Source organism: Serpula lacrymans (genome assembly GCF_000218685.1).
Source record: "Serpula lacrymans var. lacrymans S7.9 unplaced genomic scaffold SERLAscaffold_11, whole genome shotgun sequence".
Lineage (NCBI taxonomy): Eukaryota > Fungi > Basidiomycota > Agaricomycetes > Boletales > Serpulaceae > Serpula > Serpula lacrymans.
In genome coordinates, this window is record NW_006763300.1 from 415,760 (window position 1) to 432,719 (window position 16,960).

A 16,960-nucleotide genomic window follows, 5' to 3' on the forward strand; every position below is an offset into this window, starting at 1 on the left:
GGATGTTGGGCCCCTCAGTATGCATGTGAATCAATGTTGTTTTTTTGAGGGCCCACCCACTCTGCATACAATGTTGCACCCCATTGAATATACACTACCCGGGTCTTCAATGAGCAAACTCTCACTCAGCCGGGTTGTCTAGGATGTGTAGTGTCTCACCCAGCGGGATCATTGATGATGGGCACAATATATCACATCTAACATGGCCCAGCTGGCACACTCTGCCGGACTCCGCTGGCCCCATCTATATGGTAATATTATCAGGTAATAATTCCCCATCTAAGATGGAAGGTTATTACTATACTATGTAATGTCCTTGCCTATGTTAATGGGTCCTGGGGTAGAGTTCTCAGACTTGTTCTTATCATGCATTATCACACTAAAATCATAATGTAGGTAGGTCAGATTTATAAGAATCAAGCAAGTAAATATACACTGAGTGATGAGTGAGGAGAAACTAAGTATATGCAAATAAAATCTAGTTGAAAAAAAGAAAGAAAAAAAGAAATTTATATTACAAGTCCATTGAACTATAATTTTGTCTAATTATACTCCCTCTTCTTTGCTTTCAACCTTGCTACCTCATCCTCCAGCTGGCTAATCCTCTTATAGAGATCCCCAATGATCCCCTACCTTTGTTCCATCCTTGCTACCCTTTCTTCCAAGGAAGGAGGCGGTGTCGATGATGAGAACTGTTGTTAGAAAACCACACACAAAAACAAACTAAAAAACAATCCTCCCAGATTCCACAGAACTTGTTTATGGGCTTTGCCTCCTAGAACAGTGGGTGCTTTGGTTGTTCGTGGGATGGTATGTATGATGATCCTTCAAAGTAAAACCCAGAGATGTATGGGTGTGGGTTTTGAGGAGGAGGGATAGTTGAACTATAGAAGATAGGAGCTTTGTGACGAGTATAGACGAGCACTACCTTGCTAATTGTAGCACAAGGTAGGTTTGAGAATGACAAGATAATAAGGTGACAAGGTTCCCAGTGATAGCAGGCTCCTGACGCACAAACTGTAGTGCTCAGAAGGACTCTAATCGAAAGGGATAACAATCATTTTCAAAAGTGATGAGTGATAATGACAGCAGTTAATAGTGGTAGCAGTGGGAAGTGTTGTGACCACACTGGATCACAAGTAGCAGAGTAGTGAACTTGAGATTAGAGAAGAAGTCTGGATTGGAGTTGTTGTTGAATACGAGGGTTTATATAGTCAAAAAAGGTAGGCTATGCACAGTATAGCTGTGCAAAAAGAATGAGAAAGAACATGAAGGAAAGAATATATGCTGACAAATCCTGTGTAGGTAGTACAGGATAAGATCATCAAAATAAGGGAAAAAAAGGGATAGAACAATAAATGCTGTGTAAGTAATGTCACAGGTTTGTACAGCCATAAAATAAAGTCCAATAACAGAAAAAGAGCAAGAAAATCATAAAGTCATGGGAAGATGCAGTAAAAAAAAGGTAAAGCAAAACACTATCAGTATCAACACAGTTCCTTTATTGTCAGTCAGGCATTTTAAAAAATATGTGTCCATAAAAATGATTCAAAAATCAAAATTAATTGTACTGTAAATGAATGTTTTGCTGTAAAAAAAGAAACTGGAGCCACCGGTCCACCACCTAGTCCAAATCCAATGGTTCCATGGTCTTACCAATGGACTGGTTGTATTGGACCACCTGGTCAAATGAGGGAGAGAGGGGAGTAGTTCCAATTTGGAACAAGTGAGTCCCAGGCAGCGTGTGGTAGCTGTAGCTGTAGCGAAGACAATGGACAAAAGATAAATGTACCCAAGTGGATGGGACAGTAATGTACATAGGTAACGCAAGGGGATAAACCTTCTCCAGCTCAAAAACTACCCACCCACGCTCCAAGCAGGCGAGATGAGCGACCAATGATATGACGATATACAATGAAAGATTGAAGTTATAAAGGTGGACTGGCTGCCGGGCTTTGCTGATATCAGCAGTAGCACGTGGTGGTTGACGGATCGGCAATGGAAGCGGATAGAGAGTGGTGACATCAGGTATGGTGGGGGAGCAAGGATGACGAGCAGGAGGAGGGTGGAGGAGGTGAACTAGGATGGGGATCCAGAAGCGACCATCAGGTGAGAATAAAAAAGAGAGCAAGGGTCCCATGGTGGGGCTGAGTGAAAAAAAATAGTAAGGGAGAACGACGAAAGCAAGGGCGCAATGTGTAGCCAGTGGCGACGCAAAAATTTGCCAAAATGCAGAAATGCAGAAAGTACTGAATGGAAAGCAAAGGTGAGCGCAACTGGATTGCCTAATAGAGGAGGTGCTGATCAGCCACAAGTTCAAAAAAGGCAATATGAATTACTATTCCACGTAGAACTGTGCCTGTGTGGTGCAAAGGCGAGTCTTTTGAATATTCACTTCATTTTTGACACTTGTCCATGCTACCAATCAACTTCCCTGCATGATAGCGGACTCCACTGTTGTGCCGGGGACTACTATTGTACGTGGCTGGGAACTGGGGATGTAAAGCTGAAGTTGATGAGATCCAAGCTATCATTTTGAGGAGTGACAGCAATAGGGACCTCACCTCCCGGGGGTGTATGGAGCCTCAGTGGCTGAGGTGAATCCCCTTGTTGGGCCTCAAAAGGCCAGTAAGGAGGCATGGTGGTGAAAGGACAAGGTGGAACCACTGTGAAAATAAACAGTTAATAAATCATTGAATAAGGATGAAAAAATAGGAAACATACTTTGCAGCAACCACCTATTGTCCAGAGCCTCCCTCCTCTCAGGAGTACGTCTCCTGGGATCAAACTGGATGGATTCCTCCATCATCTTATCTTCCCAGCTGATTATAGATGGATACACTGCCCCTCCCTTGTTCTCTGCTCTGCCAAACTGTGTGATGGCACTCAGAAAGAGCTGGGGGATGTAGAAGTTGTACCTGGCATTGTTTCCATCCCTTATTGTGTTTGTCCCACTCACTAGTTCCTCCCTCAGCATCTCCACAAACTGGTCACTGTATTGGACAAAAACTAGGGGCCAACACATCATGGCCTTCTTGACGCACTCATTGGCTTGGTAGATTTTTTCTTGGGTGGAGAAAAATATTTGGTGTGGTGTTTTTGGTTTGGGAGGGGATAAAAGTGTGTTGTAGGGTAGTATTGTCTGAGTGACTGAGATGCTAGAAGGGTTCAGACGTGCTATACATGGATTTGGTGCCACAAATTGTGCCCTTGGGAATTTTGAGAAAAATGCACGTGATAAAAGTTGAACTTGTATTTTTCACATTCAAATACCAGAAATATTGCAAATACCAACTCCCCACTGGGGAGTTGCAAATCCAGTGCCCAGAAACCATCCTCAGGTATGTCCTGTCATCTCAAATACTACTCCACCACCATCTTGAAATACTTTTCTTCAGATTTACCCATGTTACCCACCATATATGACCCAATAACCATAAAATGTAAGTTTATACATTTACTTGTACTTAAAAGGTCTGATATACATTTCATCAGCAATTTTAAGTGAGTCAACTGGCTTGTCAGACAATTTGCCATCCCCAAGGGGGTCCGACTTATCTGAATGCTCCCCAGATTCCTCCAAATGCTCCCCAGGTCCTTCCTCTGTGCCCTCCTCTCTGTGCCAACCCCAGGGCCTTCCTCTGTGCCCTCCCTGGGGCCCTTCTGAGATCTCTCCCTGACACCCACTCTTATAAACAATATTTAAGATGGAAGGTTATTACTATGCTATATGAGCCTACCCCTTCCTCTCACTGGTCATCAACATCAATGTACAGACAAAAGCTCACCATGACAGCAAGGACCAGGAGTTTTGCTTCATTCTCCCCATTAGAATATTGAGGGGGGCAGCTCTTGTGATAGTTGAGACAGGCCTTGTCATTGAGCTGAATCATGGGGACTTTGCAATTTTCATCTGATATCACTTATCTCAATCTTCATTATAAAAGTAAATGGGCATCCATAGTACTTCACACTGATCATGAATTTGTTTCATGGGCTGCAGATAGAAATGGCTGACAAGAAAATGAAGCCATGAGGACCTTTGTATAAATACACTGTCTATAGTACTACTATACTACTCCTGTATGCGTTGTTCAGCAATTCTCAGAGGTATTGTCAGGAGTTATTTATATTCTGATCAGAATGCCTGCTCTAAACTCTGTGGGTAAATTTTCACTTTTATGTTATGCTTGATTCTCTGTTTACTTTCTCACAGGCTTGCTAACTTCAATGGCAGGCAAAAAAAATACAAAGGGTAAATCTAAAGCTAATACCTCAAAAGGGGGGGGGGCGATGTAGTTACTTTGAGTGCTGAGGAGTACCAGCACATCATGGCTATGAATGCCAGGATCTTAATGACTTTGGCCCAGTCACACCACCAAACCCTCCTAGAAAAAGACAATCCATTGATAATGATTCTGATGAGGAAGATTTTCAAGGGGTCCTAACTTAAAAGCCACACACAGGTGGGGATGAAAGCAGTGATAATTATGATGAGGATAAGAGTGCTGGACCTGATGATAAGATATAATCATTCCTAGAGGAAAATACTTATGTGCTGCTAATATGTTAATAGACTCATTCTGGATGATCAAGTACATTTCTGGATACTTTTAACATCCATTAAGCTAACAGCCTATATACCAGCCCAAGTCCAGGCCTGTTGTTATACAGGAGAGGACTAAACCATCAGTGTATTCTTACTCTTACTCTTACTTTTCTAGTTTGTCGAGAAAATGAAAATTTTCTATGCCTTTGTCCAGAATGTCTTCTGTCTCTGCCTCTGTTTCTATGCCTTCAGCTCTCTATTTACTGCTAAAGATGGGGGAAAGATGTAGGATCACCCTTGATATGTTTCCCAATCATCTTCTGGATCTTGCTACCGCTGGGCATACTGTCATAAGATTGTATGCTATGACACAAGAAGGATTCCCTCCACCTACCTGCTGCTCCAAATCTTTTTGTAAAAGGCTTTTTTGATGCTTCAAAAGGCCAAGAGGATTTACAAGCCAAGCTTCTAGAGATTAACAGCAATGAAGAAATTAAAAACACATTAATTGACTATGTATGTGTCACCACCTCTGATAATATCATACTAATAAATGACTCTTTTTACTAGGTTTGTTGCCCAGTTCTGGGGAGAAATTGTAGCCAAAGCTCATCTCATGATCAATGGTGCTTACCATATTCCTGGTGATATGATGCCAGCTCAGATCAAGACAGTTGTAACATGGCTTTTAGAGATTGGTGCATTTGCTGATGGTGATCTTGATATCAAGGTGAGCTATTGTTCTACTATATTGACATTGATCTTAACCATATTTAAGGCCAGGGCCAGGACATTTAACAAACAGAAACCTTTTTCTCATCAGATTGTCAAGGACTTAATTCATAATCAGTGGTATAAGTGTAAGGGTGAGGGTGTGTACTACCCTGAACATTTCAAAGGCATCCCTTTAGCCCTACTTGTAATTACCACAGCAGCTGTAAGTTCTAGCCTTCTTTATCCAGCTGTTTATCTTATTATGCTTTTGGATTGAATGTTCACTCAGAGCATCTGTGAATGGCACCAAGGCCACACTCGAGTTCTCAGAGAATGTTTTCAAAACCAGGTAAGTTGTTACATATTTATGTTAACTTTTTTTGAATATTGCTTAGGTGGGAATACTACTTCAAAAAGTTATCAGTTCTTCAGAGGAAAAGTCCTATCTGGATGAAGAAAATTAGAGATGGCTTGTACCAGGACATTTTGTAAGCATCAATACTTGAGCTTTTAAGCTACTGATTTATCAAAATAGAAATCTGGCAAATCTTCATTATCTAGGGATTGTTGATGATCATATGAAAGATGAAGATTTTGGTATTGATTTTGAAGCCCTAGAAGGCGCTGTTACTGTTGTTGAGCATGCTGCTTGATGGCATTCCTTGTTTTCTATCTACATATCCTACATTTCCTTGTTACTAATAAAACTAAGTAAAACTCAGCCGCTGCCCGAGAGGCTATAGAAACGACTTTATTATTTACCTAAGTGAAACTACAATGGATGTTAGTTTAAGGTGATCTCTAATAAATGTAATGTAACATACCTCAGCCGCTGCCCAAGAGGCTATAGAAACAACTGAGGTATTTCTATACTAAACCCCCTACTACTTATAGTCGGAGGTGCTACTTGCTACAGTATAATGACTCCAAGTACAATTGTGCTCCTAGGAGAACAATGGCTGCTTTGGCAGAGACCGGGTTTATTCGGTTTTGTCAGTTGCTAGAAGTAAAAAATATTATTGTGCTGTTTTTATTGTATTATTTGGTTGTTGAGTGCAATACATGCTATAGCAGCTCCAAGTGTAACAAGTGCATTGAGTGTAATATATACCCTAAATGCTACCAATGTATTAGATGAGTGCTATGAGTGCTATGGGTGCTGTAAATGCTGTAAGTGCTATGTTTATAGCAAATGCTGTCATAGTGTTGATGCTACTATATGAGTCTCTTGGAACTATAGTCAACTGAAAGAGTACTTACTATAAGAGCACATTATTCCTGAATAGATGCTGGGGTTTTGATTACAGCTATGATCACTATGACATCTATTTTTGCAATTATAGTACTATAAGAGCATATATAGCCAAAGTGTTTTTCCTGATGTTCATTGTACGTGATGTGTCCAATCATGTGTGTAGGCTGTAAGGCTCGTATGGCCAAAAAGCCTGAGCAATGGTTGACAGAGTGCCAACCAATGTAGTTTAGTTGTTTACAACAAAGAGTGGAATGGCTTCATATATGATCCTGTTACATGAACCTATGATTACAGTGTGTCACACTCTAGACCCCATAAACCTAAGGTTGAAATGGTACACTATTCTTACAGTATATAATACATAATTGTACACAGTTTATAAAAGTTTCAGTTGCATAGTTTTCATCAATACATCTTTGAAATCCATACCATGTCCAATCAATGTTAGGGACAACATCTACGGGCTACGGGGCCATGCTATTATCTTATCGTTATCTTATCGTTTGTGTTCATTGTGTCGCTCAGAAAATATATCCTAAACACTCGAAACTGTGGATGGGGAGGCTAACGTACAATGCATATGGGAGACTAGGTAAAGTCAGAGAACGCTAGGGTATTTAAAGACATTGGTAACTGTATAGTGGCTTTGACAGCTCGCTGTTGGTGTAAAATATTATAAATCTACTCATTGGATACTATCTTTTTGTGACGACTTTGGAGTTAAAGTGTGTTGTGCACTAACATCATCGCGACCTGCATCCCTAGGTCTTCCGCCTTTCCGAGAAGAAGACGTACTCGATGTGACATTATCACCAGCGACCTTGGCTACCGGCACCGGTAGCCTTCTCTCCTTTGAATATGAAACTGACTTGCCAGAGTCCCACTCCCGGCTCTGAACTTTATCCATTTTCTTTCGAGCATTCTGTTCGCGAGTGCGATCGACATGCTCCTGCACTTCGCGGTTGTGAACTTGTCGTATACGTTCAGCTTCTTGCGTTTTTTTGAATGCTTCTTCGTCGGCCTGAACATCCTGTAACTGTGGTGAATTCCACAATTATCTTCCATGTACCCTGAAACTCACCATCCTTCTCTGTTTGATTTTCTCATTCTGGTCCTTAATACGGGCCATACGATTTGCCAGCTCCTGTTCGCTTGGTTTTTCCTGAATAGTATTAACATTAATCTGATATGTCAATTGAAATGCCGTACCCGTTGTACCCCACCCGTTTTGACGCGTTCAGGATTAAGATACGGTTTTTTCTTGGATTTCACATCACTGTTTACAGGTAGAGATGATTCCAAATGCTCTTGTTCTATCTCGGTACTGGTGGAGTCAAATGGCACAGTATTTGAAGAATCTTCCAGAGGGGCGGAAGTCTCAAAGTCGAGTCCCAAAGAGTTAGAAGTTGTTTCTGCGTTCTCCATCATAAGCCTAGCCGCAAGCTACCTCTACTTGCAAGATTTAACAGGTATGGACGATAAGTAAGGACGATACTCCAAACTAAGAGCAAGTGCGAACCAGCCGCGGCCATTACATACACGCAACGCTGCGAAGATTATGTTATGCATTATGTAATCAGGATACGATTCAGATAAGAAAACCTCTGCAAGTCAACCAAGTTTCAACCATTGGGCTGAATACTCACAATGTCGTTATCAAGTAAACTTTCTGTCACAGAACTTGATTTGAAGGGCAAGCGTGTCCTTATCCGCGTGGACTTTAATGTTCCTATGATGGAGGGTAAAATCACTAATCCTGCGGTATGTCACATTGCACCAGTAGGGACTATCCTGCTCATCGTTCATATCTAGCGCATCGTGGCTGCCATCCCTACTATCAAGTATGCTCTTCAGAATGGTTGGTTTGAACATGCATATCTATACATTCGATTTTGCCTGACATGGAAAACAGGGGCTTCTACTGTAGTGCTTATGTCGCATCTTGGTCGCCCGGATGGCAAGGTCGTGGATAAATATTCTTTAAAGCCCGTAGCCCTAGAGCTTGAAAGGCAAATCGGCCATCCTGTTACTTTCATTTCGGATTGCGTCGGGCAAGAGGTGAAAACCGCTGTCAATTCTGCTTCTCCCGGCACCATCATTCTGCTGGAGAACTTGCGGTTTCACATAGAGGAAGAAGGGTCCATAAAAAACAAGGACGGGACAAAAACTAAGGCAGACTTCGCCAAAATTACGGAATTTCGTGAAGAGTTGACAAAACTTGGGGACGTCTATGTTAACGACGCCTTTGGTACAGTTCACCGCGCGCATTCTAGTATGGTTGGTGTCAAACTGCCCCAAAGAGCAGCTGGGTTCCTAGTCAAGAAGGAGCTGGACTACTTCGCGAAAGCACTCGAAAATCCTGACAGACCGTTTCTAACCATCCTTGGCGGGGCGAAGGTGTCTGACAAGATACAGCTCATCGAAAACATGTTACCGAAGGTACACAGATGTCATATTCGGTGGTTGCCTTGTTAATTCTATAACGAATAGGTTGATTCACTAATTATCTGCGGTGGTATGGCCTTCACATTCAAGAAAATCCTTGACAATATGTCGGTGAGTATGTGATAGATTGGCGCGAATGCCATCTGATCGGATTTTGTTTATAGATAGGAGATTCTCTATTTGATCAAGCAGGATCAGAGAAAGTCACCGCATTAGTAGAGAAAGCTAGAGAATATAACGTGAAACTTGTTTTTCCCGTTGACTATATCACGGCGGACAAATTTGACAAGAATGCAAAGGTTTATTCGTCATTATTGCTGAAATTGGCCTGTTGCTTATTATCCAATAGACCGGTGTTACTTCTGCCTCGGATGGCATACCTGATGGGTGGATGGGCCTAGATGCGGGTCCCGAGAGTCGTGAATTATTCCGTCAGATGGTTTTGGAAGCAAAGACGATTCTATGGAACGGGTGTGTTTTCCAGTCAACGTACATAATGGACATAATGACCGTGATTCCTGTAGCCCTCCCGGCGTATTCGAGTTTCCTGCATTTGCAGCAGGCTCCAAGTCACTCCTTGACGCCAACGTTGAAGCGGCACGAAATGGTGCCACAGTCATTATTGGGGGTGGGGATACTGCGACCGTAGCAGCACAATATGGTGCTGAAGGACAATTAAGCCATGTCAGTACTGGTGGGGGTGCCAGCCTCGAATTACTCGAAGGAAAGGTCAGAGAAATTCACTAATTCATGTCGTATATTCTACTAATATGCTATCATCTCAGACTCTTCCCGGTGTTGCAGAACTGAGCGAGAAGTGATTCCATATGAATATACTGTAGTGGACTTCATAAACAATGTACTGTAGATTCGGCACTAGGTTCATCCCAGTGGCAACTCCGCCGTTCCAAGGAAAATCACCGAATTTGGTAGGCCTGAGTGACCGAATCGATCCGATCGATTTCCGATTTTCGAAGACTGATTGATCACGTGCCTCCACCGATTCATTTTATGTTCCAGAGTTTTTCTCACTACAGTCACCCCAGTCTTGATGTTATATGGTTGCTAATCAAATCCTTCAACAAATGGAAAAACAAATTCTGATTTTAGGTTCCGATATGTATGTCACACTGATTCTACAACACAATTAGAATATGTTGTATGATTTGTTTATGATACACAGCAACAAAATATATCTTGAATTTGAAGAGAAAAATGATTCACAATAAGTTCAACCCAATTGTACAACATACATAATGATGAAAATATTCAAGATATTTATTGAGACTTTGCACCCAGACCATATTTTAGTACAAATTATGACTTTGTATAGAGATTTTTGTAGACGGAAAAACCAGAAATTAAAGGGAACACATATGCAGGATCAGGAAACTTGCCAAACTCTAATATTAAGGCAAATTAAGTACTTGGATAAGCTAATCCAACAAAGGTGAGCACATAGGCTGCATTTGTTGCTGTATCTTATGGAGTGATCCGCTGACTGGCCTGATCAGTAGCCTGTTGAAAGGGACAATAAGAGGCAAAAGGACACTTTAGTCACCCTCCAAATAGGGGCATTTAGGTTGAACATTGTGTGTAAAACTATCAACCTAAATGCCTGTTTTTTTGGGCAGATCCCAGGACTTGGGATGATTCCCAGGGATGAAATAGACTTGAATTAGTAACTCTATAAGCAGTCGAGATTTTAAAACAAAATGACGGCATACCTTTTGCAGAACTTTATTTAAATATAATAAAATATAAATAAAAAAGTTAGTTTTTAGTTAGTCTCAAGTATAAAATATAATTTTTGCTTTAAATTATAATGCTTAAATAAAAAGATTAATGAATTATAACAAAAACGACTTTGTTAAGAAAATTAGCTTTAGTTAGGTCATTTGGATAAATTTTTTTAATTTTTGAAACTATCACTAACTATAATTAATGATTTAACTTTTTATTTAATATTTATATTATCAAAATTTAATTATTTAAATTTAAATTTTGTTTTGGGAATTAAAATTAATATAACAAAAATATAAGACACAAATAAATTAATGAAACTGAGTTGACGGGAAAGCAATTATAGTTAAAATTAAAGCTGGAGTAATAGTCCATATTAATTCTATTCATGTTCCGTGATTAAGATATTCTTAAACAATATGAGAATTTTTAGAGTTATAGTAGTACATAACTGAACCATAATACAACAATTATAAAAATTGTTTATAAAAAGTAAGAATTTAATTTTGGTTCCGGCTGAACATTTTTCAGTAGTTTTAAGACATACTAGGTTATCTTCTATAATATTTATTTATGCCAGAGCATTATCATTTAATGTTTTATATATTCAGTCAATGCGACTTAAAGATCCTGAATATATAGATGGATCTGAGTTGTTTAAATTTTTTGTTAATTTCCTATTTATGATTTTTGGAAAGATAGAAAAGGACTTACTTAATTTTACTCAAACTTTATCTACATCTGTGCAAATCCCACAGAAATGTCACATGTCACAAGGTGTCAGGGGGGCCAATAACAGAAAAAGTGGGTTTTCCCAGATTAGCAATACCAATAGATCACTAATTGGAAACTGATGCTTGAGCACTAAACAATGACAAGTAGTAGTATGGCTTGTAATGAGGAAATAGGTACTTGGAGAAATCTGAATATTGTTTGAACAATGAACAACTGGAAGATAATGAATACTGTACCATTCCGACCTTAGATGTATGTGAATTTGAGTGTGATATGCTAAGTTCACATATTGTTGAGATGTGTGAAAAGCATGATTGTAAGACTTTTTGGCTCAGCTGTGAATGAGAATCTCAAATCAATATGTCAAGCATTTGGTTTGGTTTGTTATGGCAGTTGTGCTGTGTCAAACCTAAAGGTTGAAATAGTACAATAATTCATATGTATGTCTGAATGAAAATCCATTATACAGAACTACCTAATCACAAGTCAGCCAAGTGAGAAAAAACTAGCATCAGAGCAAAAGCTACATATTTGCATTTCACCGGTTGAGGCTGGCTCAATACCATGGGTATGTAAGTGGCCCAATGAATGTTCAGTTTTTAGAGGTGTGCTAAGGTCCCATGTATCAAAAAGTAGGAATAGTAAATGACAAATGGTTTGTTGTTGAAAATTTGAATAGATAATCTGAGAACATGGTATATTGTTCTCACCTGAAATGTGGAATGAGTTTGGTGTGAGTGGATAAGATTGAAGCCTTAAAGCAGTGAGATAGTGAGAAGATCTAGATGGTTGTTGCGGTTTGGTTGATGACCAAAGATTTGATTGACAACCATAAATTACATTTTCTTGATAGAGATATATATTAGATGCCTGTAATATCTGCAATTTAGTTAATGCTGTACTTGGGTGCTAATCAGCAGCATAAAAACTTATGGTACTTATTGTGTGATGTATGGCAATCTATATACTACATCTGTGCATGTTTCAGGAGGATCTTATCAGTGTGTGAGAATGTGGAACTATCTCCAAGCCTACATAAGGATATTCCAGAGCTAGAGGCAGATTCCAAGAGTATTTGGGATAATCCCAAAGCTAGGGATTGTCCTTGGCTGAGGGGCAGATCCCATGTTGGTCGGGGAAAATCCCAGACTGAGGGGCAGTTCCCACAGGTGTATGGGATTGTCCTATGTTGGCTGGGGATGATCCCAGACTAAAAGGCAAATCCCATGAGTGTATGGGATTATCCCCAATATACCCTAGGATGATCCCAAACTAAGAGGCAAATACCATAAGTGTATGGGATTATCCCCAACACATCCTGGGATCATCCCAAACTGAAGGGCAGATCCCAAAGCTAAGGCAGATTCCCAAAGTGTGTGGAATCATCTAATTCTGGTCCCGAAGATCTAGGGCAGATTTAATCAATATGTGAAATCCTGGTCTTCAACCACTATTTCAAATATAAACTATCACCCAGTCCTGAAATAATCAGTCTCAAATTCAGTCACAATACCAAATTGAAAAGGCCTATACTTTTCTTCTTTGTTGCTTTCTTTACATTGCAGTTGTTGTTTTTTTTTTGCATTTTTCAGTCCTATTGCAGTTAATCTTCACTTGGTGGGGGGGCCAATTCTCAACAACAACAAACTGTACTCTTTGCTACCTTTGCTGAACCCACACATAATGAAGATCATTTACCATAAAAAACATTTTGCAGCTGCAGCTCCCTTACTCTTTGAAGATGCTATCAAATATTGCTTCTAAACTTTTAAAGTATTTGCATTTCTCTAATATCTTTTGTTTTTGGTTTGTGCATCTGAAATTTTGGTCTATTATAAACATTGTACTTCAATACTAGTAAAGCTTCACAATAAGCAACACCAAACAGGCATACCAAACTCATTTTTGTGGATGATTGGATTTCATTGTAGTGATTAAACCTACCAATGTGATACATTGTTTTCTGCTATCAGAGCTTAGAGAAGGTGTATATGCAAGCTCTTGGGAATGGTGAACCTATTCTAATCAATAATTACACCTACCCCCATAAAACCCAAATTCAAACCTATATAATAAAAGCACCATCCAGCATAGCATTGCTAGTAGAACTTAGCAGTGATCTCCATGAAATCTAAATCTAATGATGATACTAGGTTCAAAGATAAGAACAATTGTATCACTACTTGCTGAGTCATCTCTACAATTCCTTTCTTAAACTAGTAAACTGACCCTCCCATCCAATCAACTTAATTATATATTTTTCCTGATGCATACTGCAAACAAATCTTTCTTAGAAACTCATTCATCTTCTACATTGATCAAGATGGTACTCTCTGACAAAACCGGATAAATTCGGTCTCTGCCAAAGCAGCCATTGTTCTCCATGGAGCATAGCCACCACTCCATGGAGTCACCATTGTTCTCCTAGGAGTCATTATACTGTAGCTAGTAGCACCTCTGACTATAAGTAGTAGGGGGTTTAGTATAGATATACCTCAGTTGTTTCTATAGCCTCTCGGGCAGCAGCTGAGTTTCACTTAGTTTTATAAGCCCTGGTGTGCAAAAGCTACGCAGGAAATAATTAATGGCAACCTTGGAACCATGACCACAGCACACGATACATCTGCATGTCCAGTTCTCACTGGACCCAACAATTTTCAGATATGGAAACTCCAGATCATCTCAAAGCTACGTCGGGAAAAAGTTCTCCAGGTTGTTACTGGAGAGGAGCTCAAGCCCTCACCAGGAAAACCTACCTCCTCGGAGGATCCTGAGATCACCTGGATACTTAAGGATGAGAAGGCACATGGAATCATTCAAGACCACATCTCTGATGCCCTCCTAATGGGGACTGGAGACCTCACCAGCTCCAAGGAGTTATTTGATAAACCTGTCTCACTCCATCAGACGTCCAATATTGCCTCGGCCTTCTATTCATTCCAGCAACTCACCAAATTGTCCTGGGATGGGACATCAATCCAGGACCACATTGCGAAAATACAGACAATTGATTCACACCTCTCTGGAATGAAACTAGGAGTTGATACCAAACTCATGGCCTTTGCTCTTCTCCAATCTCTCCCATGCACTCCTGAATGGCAAATATTTCAGTCATCGGTAATCAACACAATTGAAGAAAATAAACTTACCTTTAATGCAGTTGAGATCCGGATCACTGCAGAAGTTGCACAACAGTCAGGGAAGGCTCCTGGAGGTTCCAAATCAGCACTCAGATCCGAGGAAAAGTGGTGTGACTTCCACAAAGCTAAATCACACAACACCTCAGAGTGTTAAACACTTCAGTCAGCTGGAAAAGGTCAAAGGAAGAAGGGAAAGGAAAAACACAAGGATAAAGGAAAAGAGAAGGAAAAGGCAAATACGGTGGAGCAATCATCTGGATCTGACTCCGAGGAGGAACAGAGTCATATTGTATTGGAACATGTACATATTTCCAAGCCCCTTGCTAAACACATTCAAGCTTACCTTGTGTTGGAACCCGATAAGACCAAAACAACAATCATCATTGACTCCGGAGCAACATCCCACATGGTCCCTCACCGCTCCTGGTTTGAGCCAGGAACATACCATGTTCTGCATCCTCCGAGGACAATCAGTTTTGGGGATGAATCCTCTGTAAATGCCATTGGCATTGGAACAGTAATCCTACAAGCAACTGTTGGCAAAAAGGACTACAATATTGCACTGTCAAATGTCTTACTTGTGCCAAACTTCACGTTAGCACTCGTCTCTGTCCACAAATTGTCCAAAATGGGGTTATCAACACTTTTTCCCAGCAGGGTCAAATACTTGTGAAGTTCGGAAAAAGGAGGAACTTATCCTCACTGCGTTACACAAGCGAGGACTTTATCACATCCAAGCAAAACCTGAAATCAACCCGGAGTCAGCTTTTGCAGCAGTAGATGTAAATTTATTGCACAGGAGAATGGGACATATTGGAATGGACCGCTTGCAACGAATGGTTATAAAAGGACAGCTCTAGGACATAGACACCCTTACCGGAACCCCGGAGTTTTGTGAACCTTGTGCTTTAGGAAAGATGAAGAAATTACCTTTCAAGTCCACTGGAGGAAACTGAGCCAAGCGCCCCATACAAATTGTGCACACAGATGTTGGAGGACCAATCAAACCAACCTCCAGGGAGGGTTTCCGGTACTGGATTATTATTGTAGATGATTTCTCCAAATTTTCATGGATATATTCTCTAAAACATAAAAGTGAAGCACTGGAACAATACAAGCAATGGAAAGAAGATGTCCAAACATTCTTCCGGTCTCATTTGGGAGAAGAAAACTTCACTCCACTATACACAGAATTCCTCCGGAGCGATGGGGGAGGAGAATATACTGGCAATGTATTCAAAAATCAACTCCAAGAAACTACAGCTGCAGATACTCCGGAACAAAATAGCATTGCAGAACGCATGAATCAGACATTGGCTACATTAGCAACCACTATGCTCCATGATTCCAAGCTCCCAAAGTCATTTTGGGTAGAAGCCATGCAAACAGCTGCATATATTACAACACTCAGCCCAGCATCAGGACTCCATGGAAAGACCCCATATGAAATACTGTTTAAAAGGAGAGTTGATCCAACTTTGTTTCGCCCTTTCGGATGCCAAGCATATGCCTTGATTCCAAAAGACAAAAGGCAAGGGAAGTTTTACTCCAAGGGGCGCAAAGCCATAATGATCGGCTACACACATGGAAAGCAAGCCTACAAACTCCAACCAAGACCTGAACACTGGCCATCTTCAGAATGGAAACCCAAAGTAGAGTCACAGTCAGTGGGAGGACAGCCCCTCAACATACAGCCAGCTGATGTGGAAAAAGTCCGAATACAGCTAGACAGCCTGTCCATTGGATCAGCTTCTGGAAGGCATACAATACCTCCAAGGAGTCATCCAACACCTCCGAGGAATGATTTAACACCTTCAGGAGTGAGTGGGGCAACAAATACACAAATGCGTCTACTCCCTGGAGTACCTGCACAAGTTCCTAAAAGAGCAGTCATGCCTGCTGAAGTCCTAGGAGTACGCAGAAGCAGTCGCCAGACCCGTCCTGCGGACAAAAACCGAGATTATCAAAGGACTCTAGATGAGGAACAGTCTCGAAAAGAGCAGCATGACAACTCCATGGAGAAACCTAACACTCCTAAGGTTCATGAAGAAACATCTGATACAGAGGAGACATTCTTTGCTGGAATAGCAAGTACCGGTCCATCTAACACAGACCTTCCAAGGACACTAAAGGAAGCCTTATCACGTCCGGATGGAGAATTATGGAAGTCTGGCTTGGAGGAGGAACTCCTAAGTCTCAATACTAATGCAGTATATGACACTGTTCCACTTCCGAAGGGAGTGAAACCCATTACATCAAAACCTGTGTTCCGGATCAAGTTTGATCAAAACGGAAACATTGAGAGATATAAACTCCGGACTGTTGCACGAGGTTTTACTCAAAGGGAGGGGATTGATTACCAGGAGGTTTTTGCTCCGG

At 40.7% G+C, this 16,960-nt stretch overlaps 4 protein-coding genes across 4 annotated transcripts; 2 read left to right on the top strand and 2 right to left on the bottom strand.

The window, feature by feature from the left end:
• Window positions 1-2,396: 2,396 nt before the first annotated feature.
• On the bottom strand, window positions 2,397-2,640 carry SERLADRAFT_440804 (uncharacterized protein; the record flags this gene model as incomplete). The annotated part of the gene is made up of 2 exons (XM_007321279.1): window positions 2,397-2,506; window positions 2,565-2,640. 2 exons carry the CDS (start codon window positions 2,638-2,640, stop codon window positions 2,397-2,399), a joined length of 186 nt encoding a protein of 61 aa, XP_007321341.1.
• Window positions 2,641-4,764: 2,124 nt separating this feature from the next.
• SERLADRAFT_410169 (uncharacterized protein) lies at window positions 4,765-5,916 on the top strand (the record flags this gene model as incomplete). Its single annotated transcript, XM_007321280.1, has 7 exons — window positions 4,765-4,963; window positions 4,992-5,065; window positions 5,133-5,279; window positions 5,328-5,486; window positions 5,512-5,612; window positions 5,659-5,751; window positions 5,799-5,916. The coding sequence occupies 7 exons, from the start codon at window positions 4,765-4,767 to the stop codon at window positions 5,914-5,916; spliced, it is 891 nt and encodes a 296-aa protein (XP_007321342.1).
• Window positions 5,917-7,050: 1,134 nt separating this feature from the next.
• SERLADRAFT_474050 (uncharacterized protein) lies at window positions 7,051-8,032 on the bottom strand (the record flags this gene model as incomplete). Its single annotated transcript, XM_007321281.1, has 3 exons — window positions 7,051-7,548; window positions 7,600-7,680; window positions 7,728-8,032. 3 exons carry the CDS (start codon window positions 7,944-7,946, stop codon window positions 7,204-7,206), a joined length of 645 nt encoding a protein of 214 aa, XP_007321343.1.
• Window positions 8,033-8,131: 99 nt separating this feature from the next.
• SERLADRAFT_474052 (uncharacterized protein) lies at window positions 8,132-9,937 on the top strand (the record flags this gene model as incomplete). The annotated part of the gene is made up of 8 exons (XM_007321282.1): window positions 8,132-8,279; window positions 8,331-8,376; window positions 8,431-8,957; window positions 9,009-9,074; window positions 9,128-9,262; window positions 9,313-9,434; window positions 9,488-9,692; window positions 9,749-9,937. The coding sequence occupies 8 exons, from the start codon at window positions 8,166-8,168 to the stop codon at window positions 9,782-9,784; spliced, it is 1,251 nt and encodes a 416-aa protein (XP_007321344.1).
• Window positions 9,938-16,960: the final 7,023 nt, after the last annotated feature.